At 44.1% G+C, this 17,739-nt stretch overlaps 1 protein-coding gene across 1 annotated transcript in view; it reads right to left on the bottom strand.

Moving 5' to 3' along the window:
- Window positions 1-17,739, bottom strand: part of PKHD1 (PKHD1 ciliary IPT domain containing fibrocystin/polyductin) — a 272,533-nt gene that overhangs the window by 237,984 nt on the left and 16,810 nt on the right. The window contains exons 11-24 of the mRNA XM_030448416.1: window positions 16,605-16,675; window positions 14,664-14,765; window positions 13,598-13,693; window positions 12,340-12,475; window positions 11,386-11,500; window positions 10,171-10,446; window positions 9,457-9,546; window positions 8,024-8,117; window positions 6,891-7,033; window positions 5,167-5,297; window positions 3,328-3,512; window positions 2,807-2,945; window positions 1,487-1,641; window positions 75-259 (exon numbers count right to left, since the gene is read on the bottom strand). Of these exons, the coding sequence (XP_030304276.1) occupies window positions 75-259; window positions 1,487-1,641; window positions 2,807-2,945; window positions 3,328-3,512; window positions 5,167-5,297; window positions 6,891-7,033; window positions 8,024-8,117; window positions 9,457-9,546; window positions 10,171-10,446; window positions 11,386-11,500; window positions 12,340-12,475; window positions 13,598-13,693; window positions 14,664-14,765; window positions 16,605-16,675 (1,918 nt within the window). The remainder of the gene's footprint in view (window positions 1-74; window positions 260-1,486; window positions 1,642-2,806; window positions 2,946-3,327; window positions 3,513-5,166; window positions 5,298-6,890; window positions 7,034-8,023; window positions 8,118-9,456; window positions 9,547-10,170; window positions 10,447-11,385; window positions 11,501-12,339; window positions 12,476-13,597; window positions 13,694-14,663; window positions 14,766-16,604; window positions 16,676-17,739) is intronic.

Below are 17,739 nucleotides of genomic sequence, written 5' to 3' on the forward strand. Positions count from 1 at the left end.
AATGCTGGGAGAATTAATCAAAATTCACATTGAATGGGGTTCAAAGCAGGTGTTAGTAAGAGAAATTACTGTACATTGATAACATTGGGCAAGTCCCCAGTTTTTGTTTTCCAAGTCAGTGTCCAGATTCTTTCATAGCAAGAGTCTGAGTCTCTGGTCACAACGAAGTCACTGGTGTTGAAGTATGGGGCTGTGGAGTCATCTACGTTGTCTTGCAAAAGCTTTAGGAGATGTTGGGAGGAGATGTGCACTGAAACATCTGTGAAAAGACATCAGAAAAGAAGTGGATATCCTCACGCCTAGGAGAGCACATCCACCTGCTGCTTAGGAAAAAAAGACTTCATTTTTAGTGTGAGGCTGCTGTGGTTCAGACATCTGAAGGTGCCAAAAAGTAACAGAGGAAAAATTACTGGGTCCCAAATACCAGAAGATCTGCACTGTTTAGTAGCCCACAAAACTTAGAAACATCTCTCTATCAGAAATCTTTTCATTACATGAAGCCTACATTGTGTAGATACATGAAATGTCAGTATGCAAGTCAAGTTCCTTCAAAATAAAATAGTCAGGAATGTCCCAGATGAGAGGCACAGGGGGGATGTCAGCCTCTCAAGAAGACATGGTAGAGTTCAAGCCCAAATAAATGCAAATGTTTTGTTTCTTTTGACATAAATACCTGCAGCCATTCAAAGCTGCAGGTACAGTAAATCTCTCTACACTGGTTCTAAGAAAGAGGAGAAAACACAAGATCTGGAAACAGGGCGAGAGGAATGGAGCACATTTTAAAAATGTTGTGTTCAAAGCAGGGCACGAGTAAGACAAAAACCTTCAGCCATTCTAGGAAAATCTTAAATGACAACAGGAAGAAAAGAGCTATTTTACAAATAAGCTCATGCTGCATCTTCCTTTTTTATTATTTGACATTACAAGTCAGTCACCACTGCTTCAGTCCTTGCTCATGTTATTAACCTGCTCAGTTTCATTCTGAGCTTCTTTAAGCCAGACACCACAAAATCCAGCACATCTAGAAGATGACTAATTCAAGTCAGGCAATTCCATGCACAAAAGCTTTTGTGGTATCTGAAAAATAATTTCTGGTAATCCTAGAAGATAATTCATTTGTTGATTTGTTAACCTCAGACGTCCTGTCATACAAGAAGACCAGAAGCACACATGCTGGGGAACCATCAGTATCATGAAACCTGAGGATGTAAAAATGCCAATTCAGGACCTGATTCAAAGCCCTTTAACAATTATTTCATAGTGGTTGTATCCATTTTGGAACAACCCCACACATCTAGAAATACTGTCCTGCCTACAGCCCTTAACTCCTGCCTTGAAAGGCATCAAACACAAAGACCTAACAGCTATCCCAGGTGGTTTAACTTACCAGTCTCTACCCTGAGTATTTCAAAGGTTCAATATTGCATCTTCTTCACTTGGCTTCCTGCAAAAGACATCCAGGACCTCTACTTGCATTTTCTCTTACCTGGTATCACCTTACTGGCCAAGTGGATTCGGAAGGTCCCTCCAATGGGTGGGGATGATTTTTGGAGCCTCTGAATGGTGAGGCTGACTCTCACATCCTCCGTGGAGACATAGAGGTATCCCATCTCCTCAGAGCCTTCCCCAAGCAAAGCACCTCTGGGTGACAGAGAAAGGTGACATGAAGCTTTAGCAGTCAAGATCCCCAACTCCTAACACCCCACATCACCCACAAATCCTGTTCTGGAACATATCCTTCAACGTTCTTGGCCCCAAGAAGAGGATGTTCAGGGCTCAGGGGTAATTGGATATTCCCAGCTTATACCTCCATCATGTGGGCAAAGCACACAACAGAAAACAATGGAAAAGCACTGTTGTTTTTTTAATTATAATAGAAGAAACAGTTCATGAAGCACCAAGTACAACCTAGCCCCAACCCAGGACTGGTGGTTTTAGAAAACCAACACAATGCAGCCTGGACAGCAGCTGCAACATAAAGGAAAAAAGTTTTCCTATGTTTTCTTGTAGTCTCCTTGAGTCTACCAAAATCCCTGAACTACAGTGATATTTTGTATTCGAGTTCACTAAAAGCCCAGTTTCTAAGAACTTGGAATGTATTGTCCCTTGCCACTCCAGTTATCCTTTTTCAGAGGAAAAAAAGAAACTCTGTGGTACAAGGATGCCACCATGTGGTTAAATGTCTCTTTAACAGCTGAAGATTCAAAGCTCAGCCGTGTGGTCCATAGAGCAAATTTCGAGGTTACAAAATCCAAGGGACTCCTGAACCATACATCCAGCACATGAGATTTTGGCTGAGGTTCCTGTCCCAACCCTGCAGAACCATACTAAATCACATCAAGTGCATAGTTAAGAGAAAGGGACAGGTTTGGTTTGGAGATACCCCCTGACACTGACCAGCCCACTCATTTTTAAAGCATTTTTTCAGAAATCACACCCTGATTCCTCTTGCATCTTCCCCCCTGTGATGCTGAGGCCCACCAGTGCCAAGCACTTCTGGATCAATCCATCTCTACTTTTTATAAGCTAAACAACTTCAGCTTCTTAAATCTTTGTGGATGGAAAGCAGTCCATCTATTAAATACAGACATCTGAGCAGGACCCAGTAGTCTGAACAGTTTGAGGATGGCCCATCTGAAATGACTAGAGGAGAAGACCCCAATGAAAGCGCAGAGGTTGCCAAGCTGCAGTCACATCCCTCACTGCTGCTCCTGATCTGCCTTAGACAGAAACCATCTCCAGACACATCAGGAGTAACTACTCAAGGTTTTACAAGGGGTTGAGATGATCTACTCACTGTCCTTACCTTGGAGAGAGAAGGGGGAGACTTGCTCCACAGCCAGACACTATCCAGGACACGTTGTAAGTGGAAGGAGACCCCACCACAGATATGGCTTCAACTGTTCTCCCACCTGGACGAGGGGGTTTGGGATGCCTCTGCAAAACTGGAAGAAAATGAACACAAGATTCATTAGAATAAGGAGGGCAGCTGTCACTAGGCCTAAGTTAATATCATTTTATAGGTGGAAACATCTGCTTGGGCTTTGGTTTTGTCTGATTGTTCAAAAATATTCGTGGCAAGAATAATCTGGCAAGAATATTCAAGAATTACATTTGTAGAAACATATTTTCAAATAAACCAAGAATATTGAAGTTTGACAATTCCTTCTTGATTTTTTCCACACAAATAATATAAATTCAAGGAAACAGAATTATTTCGGTGTCCACTGGGAAATACCTTTCCCCTCTAACCATTACAGATTTTAATGGAGTATCCTGGAGAGATGGTAACCATCAACAAAAAATTTAAAAGACAGATACCCTTACCAGTCACAGCTCTGTCTGCAATGATGATTTCATCAAGGTAAAATGACCCAGATGTTTTCTTTTGCAGCCCAGGGCTCAGCAACTCAATTTGATGCACAAACACTGGGGAGTTGGCAGGGAGGTCCTGGAGAAGCATGGAGAGATTCCCACAGCCCTTCCAGAGGTCAGTGCAAGTAAATGTCCAGCTGGAAGACACCAAGGTTGTGCAAGGTCTTTTTTGTCATGAGGTAGTGACAATGTCCTGGTTTGGGCCAGGATAAAGGTGATTTTCGGCCTTGTACTTTTGCTTCCAGCTCAGTCTCTTGTCAGGAGCTGCACTTGCTGAAATGAACAGCAAGTTTCTCAGGCAGTGTCTGCTGCTGGGACTGATCCCACTCCATGGTTATAGTTACAGCTGGAGAATGGGCTGCAGAACCAAGGAACTGCTCAGCTCTGAGGAACATTTTGCCCTCCAGAAGGAATAAAGAGATCCCACCTGCAGCCCTCCTTTGGGGAGGAACAGACAAAATAGATGCCAGAATTGACCAGACAGAGTATTCCATCCCATACACCTCATACTCAGTATAAATATGAGGGATCACAAGAGCTTCCAGCTGCCGGCTGCCTGCCCTTCCTGCTTTTCCTGCTTTCCTTCCTTCACCCATTCCCTGTTTCCTTCAGCATCCTGGGAGGATTCCATCCCTTCCTCTGCCTCTGCTCCTGATCCATGCCAGCCTGAATCTGTGTGTTCCTGCCTCCAGCTCCCAGCTGCTGCTGACCCCAGGATTCCAGCCTGGACTTTCCCAGGGCTGCCCTGCAGCCTCGGTGGTGACGTGAGAGTTATTGGGGGAAAAGGGGGGAAGGGACAGGGTATCAATTTTCCTGTATATTTGTATATTTTTATAGGTTTAGTCATTTTTCCTATTTGTCATTACTGTTCCATTAAAGTTGTGTAGTTTAGTTTCCAACCCATCAGTCTCTCTCCCTTATTCCCTCTCCTTTCTTTATCAGGGAGGAGAGAGAAATTAATACAGAGCATCTGTCACTCGGTTTAATTGCCAGGCCAATGTTAAACCCTGACAGGCAATAACCAACTTTTGAGGGGCTTTGTGAAACTTCCAGGTAATATCAGGTTCTGCTGTTCTTATTATTGTTACTTACTCAGACACAAGACACTTGCTTATTGGTTTGTGGTCACTTTTACAAGTTTCTGGTGGGTTCCCCAAGGTGAAAAACAAAGCTAAAGATCTCTGCTTAGATGTCCTCCTCTGCATCAAAAGTGTTGGATGTGGGAATGATTATCACTGCTCTATTTTCGGCCAAAACACTCCAATAGCATCAGTGACCTCAACAGGGGTCAATCTAGAGTTCGGGCTCCTTGGGAATGCCAGATGATTGCTCAAGGCTCCCACAAACAAACAAAAATCCCAAAATCAAACAATGATTTCCAAAATTTTGTGCCCCAGTGATCTCATGAGTTTCCAGAGGAAAAGCAAAAAACAATTCATCTCTCTCAATGCGTCAAAACCACTCACTGTCACCAAAGAAACTGGGAAATTTATGTCCTCATATACCTTCTGGTGTGTTTACCAGAAACAGAACAAACCCTCCATCTGTGCATTACTAAGGTGAGAGCACATTTAAGAATAAACATGCCAATTTACTCTGTAAATCCTAAAAAAAAAAAAATAAAAAAAAATTAAAATACATTCCAGGAATATCTGTGCAGGGACAGAACATGTGTCAGCTTATCCCAGATGACTACTCCTTTCCTACACAAATAAAAACCTCTCAGTTTTGCTAGTTCACCTCCTGACTTATGGAAAGTGTAATTTCTGGTAACTAGAAGTGTCTGGATACCTTTTAGGGTCAGTTTCATTGAAAGCCCACAGGCAGATGAGGTTCCTCTTCACTGAACATGAAGAGACATTGGTGTAGGACACAGAGATATGAAAGCTGTTGCTCAGGTGGCCTTTATGTGCAAAACAAACCTGCAAAAACAGGGAAAAAAATTTTTCACAAATCAAACCATGGGTAATTTATAAGTAAAATCTACAGAAAAACCTTAAATTCTATTTTTATTCCAGTTTAACATGAGCTGGGAAGCATTTTGTTCAACATCAGCCATGAAACCCACCACTTAAGGTCAAATTGCCTTGAGTAGCACCGTAGGGAGACAGTGCATGGCATCCAGGAGACATCTTTGTCACCACATAGCCTGAAACTAACCCCAGGCTTCAGTAACATTTTGGGGTAAAAAATAGCTGGGTAGTACCTATGGGGATTTCAAGTACCTGGGAGGGAGGAAAGGAGACTGGAGGAGCTGGTTTGGTTTGCAGGGTACAAGGTTTGGGATGGTGTTAGGTGGAGAAATAGAACTGGAAGAGTTTTGAGAAGGGGAACAGGAAGGAGCCTGGAAGGACTGCGGGAAGCTTTGGGGATGAGTCTTTCCCTCCTGCCTTCTTCCTTTCAACCCCCAAATATTTGCTTCTTCCCAGGTGGCAATACAGGGTGGCAATACAGAGCTGAAATCAAAACTTAATCCTATTAAAAGCAGATGTAGAGATGGGCAGAAAAGTGGGAAAAAGTGCATCCCCAGAGAACAGGGCTTTTTTCTTTTGTCTAAGTGGTCACCCCTGCATAGAATCATAGAATCATAGAATTGACTGGGTTGGAAGGGACCTCAGAGGTCATCAAGTCCAACCCTTGAACCACTATCACTGCAGTTCCCAGCCCATGGCACTGAGTGCCACATCCAGGCTCTTTTGAAATATCTCCAGACACAGAGAATCCACTACTTCCCTGGGCAGCCCATTCCAATGTTTGATCACTCTCTCCATAAAGAAATTCTTTCTAATATCCAACCTAAACCTCCCCTGGCACAACTTAAGACCGTGCCCTCTTGTCTTGCTGAGAGTCATCTGGGAAAAGAGACCAATCCCCCCTGGCTCCAACCTCCTTTCAGGGAGTTGTAGAGAGCGATGAGGTCTCCCTTGAGCTGTCTCTTCTTTAGGCTGAGCAGCCCCAGCTCCCTCAGCCTCTCCTCATAGGATCTGTGCTCGAGTCCCTTCACCAGCCTGGTTGCCCTCCTTTGGACCTGCTCCAGCACCTCAAGCTCCTTCCTGAACTGAGGGGCCCAGAACGGGACACAGGACTCAAGCTGTGGCCTCACCAGGGCTGAGTATAGGGGCAGAATCCCTTCCCTGGACCTGCTGGCGACGCTGTTCCTGATACAGGCCAGGATGCCATTGGCCTTCTTGGCCACCTGGGCACACTGCTGACTCATGTTCAGCTTCCTGTCAATAATAATAATAATAATCTTCCATCTTTTCCCAACACCATCCCATTTTTTCCCTGAGCAAAAGCTACATCCCCAGGAGCAGATAGCAGCCAGATGCATCAAACCATATCTCCAACTCAGGCATCCCAAAGCAGCCACCAATTCAATAAAATGCACTCTGTCCACAAGCATAGTCCAAAACCATGATCCTTTGTGGATCTGGACAAGTCTAAGCCAACCAGATGATTTTACACCTGATTATTCCCTCCCCAGCACATCCTGCTCATCAAGAGCAACCACTTACATGTGTGTATTCAGTAAGAGAATAACTTGGGAGAGTTGATGGGGAAGTTTTCACCAGGTGGCTTGGTCTGTGAAGACTGAACCTCCCACAGAAAGGCTCAGTTCCACTGACAATCTGTCCTGGGGTGATGACATCCTTCATATCTGATAGAGGTAAGAAAAAAAACAGCAGGGGATGAGAGGCTTGAAAATTATGGAGAAGACATGAAAATCAAGATTCATGAAAATACAGGAAATGGATATCCAGAATTTGTTAGTCCTACTCTTAAGTAATTCTGCTCAGATATATCATGGACATCTGCAGAACAATTGTTCCCCAGCTTAAGGGTGCTGAAAGAGAGGAGGAAGGACCAATAGAGGTTGCTTTTTTGACCACAGAGCTTCATGGCAAATAACACTTTTTTTAACCATATGTTTAAACTAATCCACCCTCCCTTCCAGAAAAAAAAAAATCAGGCAAAGCTGGGAATTGATGGATAAAGCAACAGTGAATCCACCTTCCCCTGGGAGATGTTTGTTCCATCGGTCTATCAACAATGCTGCTGAAAAACTGCTGGGATTTCTTCTCTTCCTAGCACATAAAACACTTTTTTCTGTTCACTGCATACAGTTCACTTTTCTTCCACTAAGAGAAATAAAGCCCACAAAAGTAAGGTAATAGCAGCATTTTATGGGGAAAAAAAAAAAAAAAAAAAAAGTCATCAAAACACACTCAAAACAAAGACTTTTAGAGTCAGAATCAGGCAGTTCCACAGCCTGAGTTGTGGGTTATAGCAAAACTGCTTCTCCAGCAGACATATTGAACCACAATATCCCCATGCCACAGAGCTTGCATTTTTTGTCTCTACTCCTAATATTTCTAAAAACCAGAACATATCACCTGGTTTGATAAGTGTGTTATAATATGACTGACTTCTACAACATGTTACAGAAAGAATCTCTCATTATTCTATTAATCATGTTGGTTTTATTATTCATTCCAAAAGCTCCCCCATTCGAATACATTCATATAATCAACATAAACATATGCACTTAAACATATTAAATTTTTAAATTTACTGTCATTAAAAGTTTAAAATTAATTTATTTTAACTCTCACAGTAAATACTGCTATTTGCCAGAGAAGACCCCTACCTTCTTTCTCAAAGCCATCACGAACAAGGATTTTAGCAGAAGTTGTCTCAGTTTCACATCCTACTGAAAGAAGTTCTTCTATCACTGTTTGCACCTTTAAAAAAAATAAAAAAGTGGAAAGCAGTCACAGTACAACAGTGTCTGAATCACTTCAGCAGAGAGCCTTGGCACACACCTCATCACTACATTTTTCACCAGCTAGGGCCTGGTGGCAAGGCAGCTCTGAAGGAGCAGGAAGCCAAATGGGTTAGAATAAAATTCAGCTCAACACAGAGTGTAAGCTTCCAATGTATGATACCAGGGGTATGAGACATCCTTTAGGTGCCCAGAAGCCTCCTCAGAAAGGTACAGATTTCTTACATGAGTTATATCACAGCCTGGACATCTCTGTGCCCCTCCAGGCTCCACCAGCAGTGCTGAGTAGATATCTACTGACTCTCATCACCCAGGGTTGTCTTAACAGTGACCAACTACCACCACATCAAGAGGCTATAGGAATTCTGAAGAAGCCAAATCAGAGCTCCTGTCTGAAGCAAGAGCCACATGCTACACATTTTGTCTTAGAGGTGAATCATAGAATTGGCTGGGTTGGAAGGGACCTCAGAGATTATTGAGTCCATTGATCACCCTCTGGGTAAAGAAATTCTTTCTAATCTCCAACCTAAACTTCCCCTGGCACAACTTAAGACCATGCCCTCTTGTCTTGTTGAAAGTCGTCTGGCAAAAGAGCCCAACCCCCCCAGCTCCAACCTCCTTTCAGGGAGTTGTAGAGAGTGATGAGGTCTCCCCTGAGCCTCCTCTTCTCCAGCCTCAACACCCCCAGCTCCCTCAGCCTCTCCTAATAGGGTCTGTGTTTGAGTCCCTTCACCAGCCTAGTTGCCCTCCTTTGGACCTGCTCCAGCACCTCAATCTCCTTCCTAAACTGAGGGGCCCAGAACTGGACACAGGACTCAAGTTATGGCCTCACCAAAGCTGACCACAGGGGCAGAATCCCTTCCTTGGACCTGCTGGCCACGCTGTTCCTGACACAGCCCAGGATGCCATTGGCCTTCTCGGCCACCTGGGCACACTGCTGGCTCATGTTCAGCTTCCTGGCAATCCAAACTCCCAGGTCCCTTTCTGCCACTCTGTGCCCAGCCTGGAGCTCTCCATGGGGTTGTTGTGGCCAAAGCGTAGGACCCAGCACTTGGCCTTGTTGAACCTCATCCCGTTGGAATCAGCCCAGGTCGAAGGGTCTGGTTCAGAAGGTACCACTTATTCATTGCAGACATTACAGACCAAGAGCAGATGCTGTGGTACACCCCCAGTCACAGAAAACTCCCTAACATCATGTAAAATTTATCTCAGGTTCTGGCCCAAATTCTTGACTGCTGTCAAGTACCACCAATTACACCCCAGTAGAAGACTTTGGGGCTGTGTTTAATGACACCTACCTGGTGAGCTGTAGCATTTGTGGGAATCATTCTGCGTGGGCCATCATTCCAGGAGATACTGAAATACCCTGTGCCAGACACATTCAGCATCTGGCAAGTAAAAAAGGAGCAAGTAAGTAACTGAAAACAGAGATAAACTGGCTGAGAAGCAGAGACTTCAAACCTGGTATCTCCTGTTCTTAGATTAATGGGAGCACAAGGGACACTTGACCCGTGCAGACACCACAATAGCCACAAATAGTCTCTAAAACTCTTGACCTGCAGCTGTGGGGTTTAGCCAACAGAAAAATGTTCCCTCTTTCCATAACTTCATCAAGATGAAAGTTTCTTTCATCTGACTGCCATAGAGATGCTGACCAGAGAGCCCACAGCTTGCGGTCGCTAAGGAGGGGAAATAAAAACTCTTCCAAACTTGTTTTAATTACTATGAGTTAATGAGGTGAGGTAAAACCTGAGGGGAGTCAGCATTATTTACACTATAAACATGGACAGATTATAATGAAACCATAGGGTTTAGGTGTGCCCACCCATCTATGTTAAAGCCACGAAGACCTTCAGCTCACGATGAAGTTCTCATCATCTGTTTCAGAAGGTTAAAACCAAGGTGGGAACCCATTTTATATCTCTAGCACCTTTACAATTAGGAATTGCTGCCATCTCTGCTACCTGAATCAAGGCTGCTCCAGCTCCCAGAGTCCAGCACCCAACACTCACCTGCACTTCTGGAAGATGCAAAGCCTGGACTCGAATTTCATGTCTCTCAATGTGGTAGCTGTTCACCACCTGGGGGTTCAGCCACGTGTTATGTATCTGGATTCCAACCCTCATCCCATTGCTGGGTGTTTTCCCATGATGCAGAGCTTCCAGGTAGTACATTTCACCAGCAGTTAGCTCCAATTTCTGGGATTTTGGCTGCCAACCCTCACTCCAGTTCTTCACCCAGTTCTCTGACCACTCCGAATTGCCAGCAGGGAGAGAAGCAATTCTCACCTGTGGCCAGATCACCCCAATTAATCTGTTACAGAGATATTTCTCCAGCTATCAAAGACACTTTCTTCAATATCACAGTTTAAAAAAAAATTAAGAATTGTTTATAGCTACAGTAATGTGCTGAGAGTTGACACATTTATTCCTATTATACAGGAAAAAGCCATCAGCATCTCAAAGAGCTTTGGCTTAGGGCTCAATACCATAAAGAAGGTAATTCTTAAGCCCTAATACCACCATAAAGAATCACAGAATTTTCACAGCTGGAAAAGACCCCTAAGATCACCACTGTCATTCTGTTGGTAGATGGAGAGAAGATAGTTCTAGTCCTAAAAACCAGTTCCCTGTGCAACTTTTCATGGATGGCTTCAGTTCTCCATCTCATATCCTCCAAATATAACAGAACAAACAATGTCTACAGCCTTCTGAAATGTAGTCTGTTACCATAAGAAAAAACAATAATGCTACTATTTTTTTATAGCTAAGAATTCCTTTATATTTCTTCTAGCCCTGTGCTGTTTGTAGGCTTAAATATAGCCCAGAGAAATAGCTCTCCTTCATTTATAGCATCCTCTCAGCTTTAAAAAAGGAAGAACTGATGTTTTGAGATGGCAAAATTTCAACAGGCAAAAAGGAGATAAATTGAGGAAATCAGTCACCAAGCCTCTGGTTCCCCTTGCACAGATTGGTAGTGATGGTGATGTGCTGAAATTACAAAGCTCTTCTGGAAAAGGCATCTGAAGACTTTGGCTGCAAGAGTGAATTTTTTCTGAACTGAAAAGCTGACAGGACCAAATGTAAAACATCAAATATAATCATGCAGCTTTCACTCTGCAACAGACTCATAATAAGGGCCAGGAAACCAATTCACACTGGGAAAATTTGTTGTGACCTTAAAACAAAACCATTTCCTTCCCCAGTCTCATCTGCCAGGAGTAATACCTTGTGTTCTGGATCTTGGGACAAACTTAAGTAGAGATCTGTAGGACCATCTGCCTGGATCCAGAAGGTGTAATTGTTGGTCTGAGGAGCCACAAAAAATCCACGTAGCCTGGAGCTAAGCAGAAGATCCATAATATAAAGAAGAGTGAATAAAATAAAAGAAAAAACAAAAAAAACCCCAACCCCATACCCCACCTCCACATAGGCACTAAGAGGGAAAGACTGGGAGAGCAAGTTATAATGAAACAAAATCAGAGATTTTAAAAGTGAAGGAGCCTCAATATCAACCATTTTCACATCAAATGTGATTTATGCTGTTATCAAAAAGAAATAAAAAAGCACAAACAACTCCATGAAAATAAGTGTGGATTTGTTGCTGGTCCATTTTCTGTGCGTTTCTTCTCAAGCGAAGTCTTAACCCTGCACAGGCAGGAAAAGGCTCAAGATCAAATGAGAAGAAAATCAGCAAAAAGAGAGAGAAAAATTTAAACAATCTTGTATAGCACAGCTTTTCAAGGGTGTATCTGAACAGGCAATGGGCACCAACAGTGTTTAAGGTGTTGTCACAGCTCAGGGTAAATCTATATTTCCAGCAACTCCATTTGCGTTCCAGCTGCCAACATCACCTGAGGGTCTGGCCCTCCACATCTGGCCAGAGGTCCAAACCAACCTCTAACTGCAGGCTCCTTCTACCTCTGCAGCAATTTCTTAGGTGACATTTTCAGCACATTTAGGCCAGGCAGAGGAGAAATGGCAAGTGAAAGGAAAAGGAAGAAAAATAACACTTCTTCAATGCATACTTTGAGGTTCAAAAGGACCTCGGAGAAGAAGGTTTGCTTTGATTTATAGGGGTTTTGGAACAAGGCTTTGCCATGAAGAGCTGTCAGGTGTTATTCCTGCATCTCAGACTGCTAAAGGTGATTGCCATGGCTTCATCTCAAGATCATTGAGTACCTGAAGGACTTCTTTTCTCCAGTCAGAAGTCTTACTGAGGAGCTGGCATTAGGTACAAACTGCCATCTATACCCAGGACCTGCTTCTGTTAGATCAGAGGCATCATCCCAGACTTCAAAGAGAAGCCCTCTGTTTCCTAGAAAGTTAAAATGAAAGAGTTCTCAGTAGCAGCCAACAAAAACCTCAGAGCACCTGCTAGAATCAGTGCTGTAAGGAGGCAGTCCAGAACAGAAAATTATAAAATTATAATAATAAATTGGCTCTGTTTGTGGGGCTTTTTTGGAGCCCAGGGCAGAACCCAGCTCTCACTATAGGGAATTTGTTCTACCTTGAAACCCTTCACCAGGCAGAAGAAATATCTGCAGAGATCATCCAAGCAAGCTCACATATCTGTTCTTTCAGGGGAAGGTAGTGAGATGACCCACAGTCAAAATGAGCTAAGACTCATTTTATCCATGGTAATTTCCTCCTGCAATGACCCCCCTCAAGCAGTATCCCCAGAAGCTCCAGTTCAGCTTTCCTTCCTCTAAATATTATCCATATTTTTTTCCTATCATTTTCCACAGCCCTACACACTCCTCTCACCACCATCCATCTGGAACTGGTGGGCTGAGCTCTCCAATGTGTTTTTCTTTGTTGTAAAATTATGGAATGGTTTGGGTTGGAAAGGGACCCTTAAAGGGCATCTTGTCCAACCTCCCTGCAGTCAGCAGGGACATCTTCCAAGTAGATCAGGCTGCTCAGAGCCCCATCCAACCTGACCTGATAAGTTTCTAGGAATGGGGTATCTACCACCTCTTTGGGTAACCTGTGCCAATGTCTCACCACCATTGCAAAAAACAAACAAACAAACAAAAAACTTCATTTTATGGAGTCTAAATGTCCCTTCTTTTAGTTGAAAACCATTACCACTTGTCCTACAGCTCCATGATCTGCTAAAACGTCTGTCCTCACCTTTTTTATAGCTCCTTCCAAGCACTGAAAGGTTCTCTGAGGTCTCTCCCTGCAGAACGACCCCAATCCTCTCAGATTTTCCCCATAGCAGAAGTGCTCCAGCCCTCTGACCATTATTGTGGCCTCCTCCCTACCAAACCTAGAAGAAACTGGTTTGATGTTGAAGAAACATTTTGGAAAGCCCTGGTTTGGAAAGCCCTCGTGTGCTTGGAAATGCACAAAGAGAGAAATCACCAAAGGGTTTCTGGTCTCCATTTTCATGTGTTTTTGCTTGTTTTGACCCTCAGTTATTTGAGTACCATACCTGGTTGGGGAGCACCAAGCCTCCTGCCCTTGCCAATAGCATCTGTGGTGCATCTGATTTCCTGGGGAGAGATGTGCTTGATTTTACAGGGGACACCTGGCAGCAGGGAGAGGAGAGAAATGTCCTGTGTGAGAGGGGGAAAAAACAGCTGAGCTGCAGCATCAGCTCATCTTGTTTCTGAAAGTGGAAGACCTGGGCTTGTCCTGTCAAGCAAGCAAAATGTTCATGCCCACAGTCAGGATAACTGGAACACCCTGAGGGTGAGTCCTAAAACTCCTGCACTGCTGTACATAAAAAAAAAAAAAAAAAAAAGGAGGAAAAGGAGGAGGAAAAGGAGGAAAAAGGGAAAAAAGGGAAAAAAGGGAAAAAGGGAAAAAAGGGAAAAAAGGGGAAAAAAGGGGAAAAAGGGAAAAAGGGGAAAAAGGGGAAAAAAGGGAAAAAAGGGAAAAAAGGGGAAAAAGGGGAAAAAGGGAAAAAGGGAAAAAAGGGAAAAAAGGGAAAAAAGGGAAAAAAGGGAAAAAAAGGAAAAAAAGGGAAAAAAGGGAAAAAAAGGGAAAAAAGGGGAAAAAAGGGGAAAAAGGGAAAAGGGGAAAAAGGGGGAAAAAGGGGGAAAACAGGGGAAAAAGGGGGAAAAAAGGGGAAAAAAGGGGAAAAGGGGGAAAGGGGAAAAAGGGGAAAAAGGGGAAAAAGGGAAAAAAAGGGGAAAAAAGGGAAAAAGGGGGGAAAAAGGGGAAAAAAGGGAAAAAAGGGAGAAAAGGAAAAAAGAAAAAAGGGAAAAGGAAGGAAAAAAGGAAAAAAGGAAAAAAGAAAAAAGGAAAAAAAGGAAAAAAGGAAAAAAAGGGGAAAAAAGAGGGAAAAAGAGAGAAAAGGGGGAAAAAAGAAAAAAAAAAGAAAAAAGAGGAAAAAAAAGGAAAAAAAGGGGGAAAAAAGGAAAAAAAGGAAAAAAAGGGGAAAAAGAGGGAAAAAGGAAAAAAAGGAAAAAAAGGAAAAAAAGGAAAAAAAGAAAAAAGGAAAAAAAGGAAAAAAAGGAAAAAAAGGAAACTCATTTAACACATTTTTCTCTTACCTGCTGCAGTGACCTGTACTGGGTCCTCAAAGAAATCCCCCATGACAATGAGATCAGTTCCTCCTCCAAGACTCCCACCAGTTGGGAACACAGACTTTATTTCTACAGAAGAAGGAATAAAAAGGAGAATCAGAAAACAGGCATTGGGAAGGTTAATCCCAGCCCTGTTTCTCTCAGAGCCAGCAGTGCCCTCCCACTGTTTACAGCCTGAGCAGGCTCCTGGGAATGAACCATGGAATCTCCCTGAAACTTTAGGGGGTTTTTGGTAGCCTCTGGGATTCATAGAATCATAGAATTGGCTGGGTTGGAAGGGACCTCAGAGATCATCAAGTCCAACCCTTGATCCACTCCCGCTGCAGTTCCCAGCCCATGGCACTGAGTGCCACATCCAGGCTCTTTTGAAATATCTCCAGGGAAGGAGAATCCACTACTTCCCTGGGCAGCCCATTCCAATGTCTGATCACTCTCTCCGTAAAGAAATTCTTTCTCATCTCCAACCTAAACCTCCCCTGGCACAACTTGAGACCCTGCCCTCTTGTCTTGCTGAGAGTTGCCTGGGAAAAGAGCCCAACCCCCCCCTGGCTCCAACCTCCCTTCAGGGAGTTGGAGAGAGTGATGAGGTCTCCCCTGAGCCTCCTCTTCTCCAGCCTCAACACCCTCAGCCTCTCCTCATAAGATTTGTGCTCGAGTCCCTTCACCAGCCCAGTTGCCCTCCTTTGGACCCACTCCAGGACCTCGATATCCTTACTAAACTGAGGGGCCCAGAACTGGACACAGTACTCGAGGTGTGGCCTCACCAGCACTGAGTACAGGGGCAGGAATTCCACCAGGAATGAACAACCTGGATAACTTGGCCATGTGACAGGAGAAATCCTGCAGTGCTTGCAGGTGGAATTAAAACTGTTTTAATCCTTTTATCTGACTCACTTCTCAATTTAGCTTTAGAGGTCAGCAAGCTTTCCACTTGTTCTTTAGGCTTCAGGGGCCAAGGGAGGGAACTGAACATCTGAGTGTCCACATACAATCATAGACTGGTTTGGGTTGGAAGGGACTTTAAATAACATCCAGTTCCACACCTCTGTCATGGGCAGGGACACCTCCCACCAGCCCAGGGTGCTCCAAGCCCCATCCAACCTGGGCTGAGACACTGCCAGGAATGGGGCAGCCACAGCTTCCATGGGTAACCTGGGCCAGGAGCTCACCACCTTTACAGGAAATAATTTTTTCCTAATGTCTAACCTAAATCTCACATCCACAAGTTTTAAACCACTGTCCCCTTGCTACACACCCATGCAGAAAGTCCTCCCCCAGCTGTCTTGTAGGACAAGAACAGTCTCCTAAATGGAGATTATTAAGGTTAATGCACCTTAAATATTTTTTTTTTTAAAACTAATGATGCAGCAACCTACCATTCACCATTTATTGAGAACTCAATTTTGGGAGTGGCTGAACACCATTTCCTTCTTGCAGCTGATGTGGGATCTATCTTATGCCTAAGGTCTACATTTCTGAAAATCCCAGCCTTACCAAAGAGAGTGTGATTTAAGAGGGGAAGGTTTCTTTAGATGAAACATCTAAAGTTTTCAACTGATCAGACAGGAAAAAGAACAGTGATGAAGCAAACCCATCCCATGTTCTCTACCTGTTTCAGGTTGGTGGTCCAAAACAGAGTCCATCCATATCCCTGAGAGGAACACAAACCCACTGGGGATGTAGTGCACAGCCCTTGGAAGCACCCCCAGCCCTACCACCTAAATCTGATCTTCTCAGAACTTTTCATCTGCAGCTTTTTCTGTAGCCAAGCCTACACCATAAAAGTGGCACAGCCAAAATGGGGATGTAACAGGAATATACCCATGGGAGGAACAACAAGAAAAGGTCTTAGACAACACTGACAATGTTTAAAGACAGTACAGGCAGAAGGGTGGATGAGTGCAGTACCTGAATGTGTTTGATACAAGAAAAGCTCCTGTTTGGCACTGATAAGCCAAGCACCTTTGTGTACTGCTGATCTGTAAGAGAGAGAAAATACCTGAGAAACCCTTGGCCCTTTAAGTTAAAATAGACTTTGTTCTACCAGAGCTTGACACACAGTCTCCAGAGGATTTCTGGAAGGAGGTTTCTACAAGGACCAACACCACCTTCCACCAGCTTGTTGAGGCATTGATTCAAGAGACTCCATTTCATGGCTGAAACTCTTTATTGGAAGGACTGTCTCATTGTAAAAGCAAACTGAAAGGATTTTATTCAGTGAGGCTTCACAAATGACTTTGTGTTTGGAGCACTGAAGCTGAAGTACAAAAAACCCAAAGCATAGAATCATAGAATTGGCTGGGTTGGAAGGGACCTCAGAGATCATCGAGTCCAGCCCTTGATCCACTACTGCTGCAGTTCCCAGCCCATGGCACTCAGTGCCACATCCAGACTCTTTTTAAGTACCTCCAGGGGTGGAGAATCCACTACTTCCCGGGGCAGCCCATTCCAATGGCTGATCACCCTCTTCATAAAGAAAATCTTTCTAATCTCCAACCTAAACCTCCCCTGGCACGACTTGAGACCCTGCCCTCTTGTCTTGTTGAAAGTCTTCTGGGAAAAGAGCCCAACCCCCCCCCGGCTCCAACCTCCTTTCAGGGAGTTGGAGAGAGTGATGAGGTCTCCCCTGAGCCTCCTCTTCTCCAGCCTCAACACCCCCAGCTCCCTCAGCCCTTCCTCACAGCAATTCTGCTGGATCCCTTCACAGCCTCCTTGCTCTTCTCTGGACCTGCTCCAGTACCTCAATCTCCTTCCTGAGCTGAGGGGCCCAGAACTGGACACAGGACTCAAGCTGTGGCCTCCCCAGGGCTGAGCACAGGGGCAGAATCACTTCCTTGGACCTGCTGGCCATGCTGTTCCTGACACAGGCCAGCAGAGATGCTTTGGGGGAGGAACATTCTCCCTCTTCATTCTCAGCCTGATGGGAGTCTTTCCAAGACAGCAAAACCTCACTTCTAAATGATGAAACACAAAATTCTGTAAAAAATATCATGCACTTATCCTAGACACAAACTCAGCTGTGTTTCCCAAAACCACCACAGGA

The sequence above is a fragment of the Calypte anna genome, chromosome 3, assembly GCF_003957555.1.
Source record: "Calypte anna isolate BGI_N300 chromosome 3, bCalAnn1_v1.p, whole genome shotgun sequence".
NCBI classification, from domain to species: Eukaryota; Metazoa; Chordata; class Aves; order Apodiformes; family Trochilidae; genus Calypte; species Calypte anna.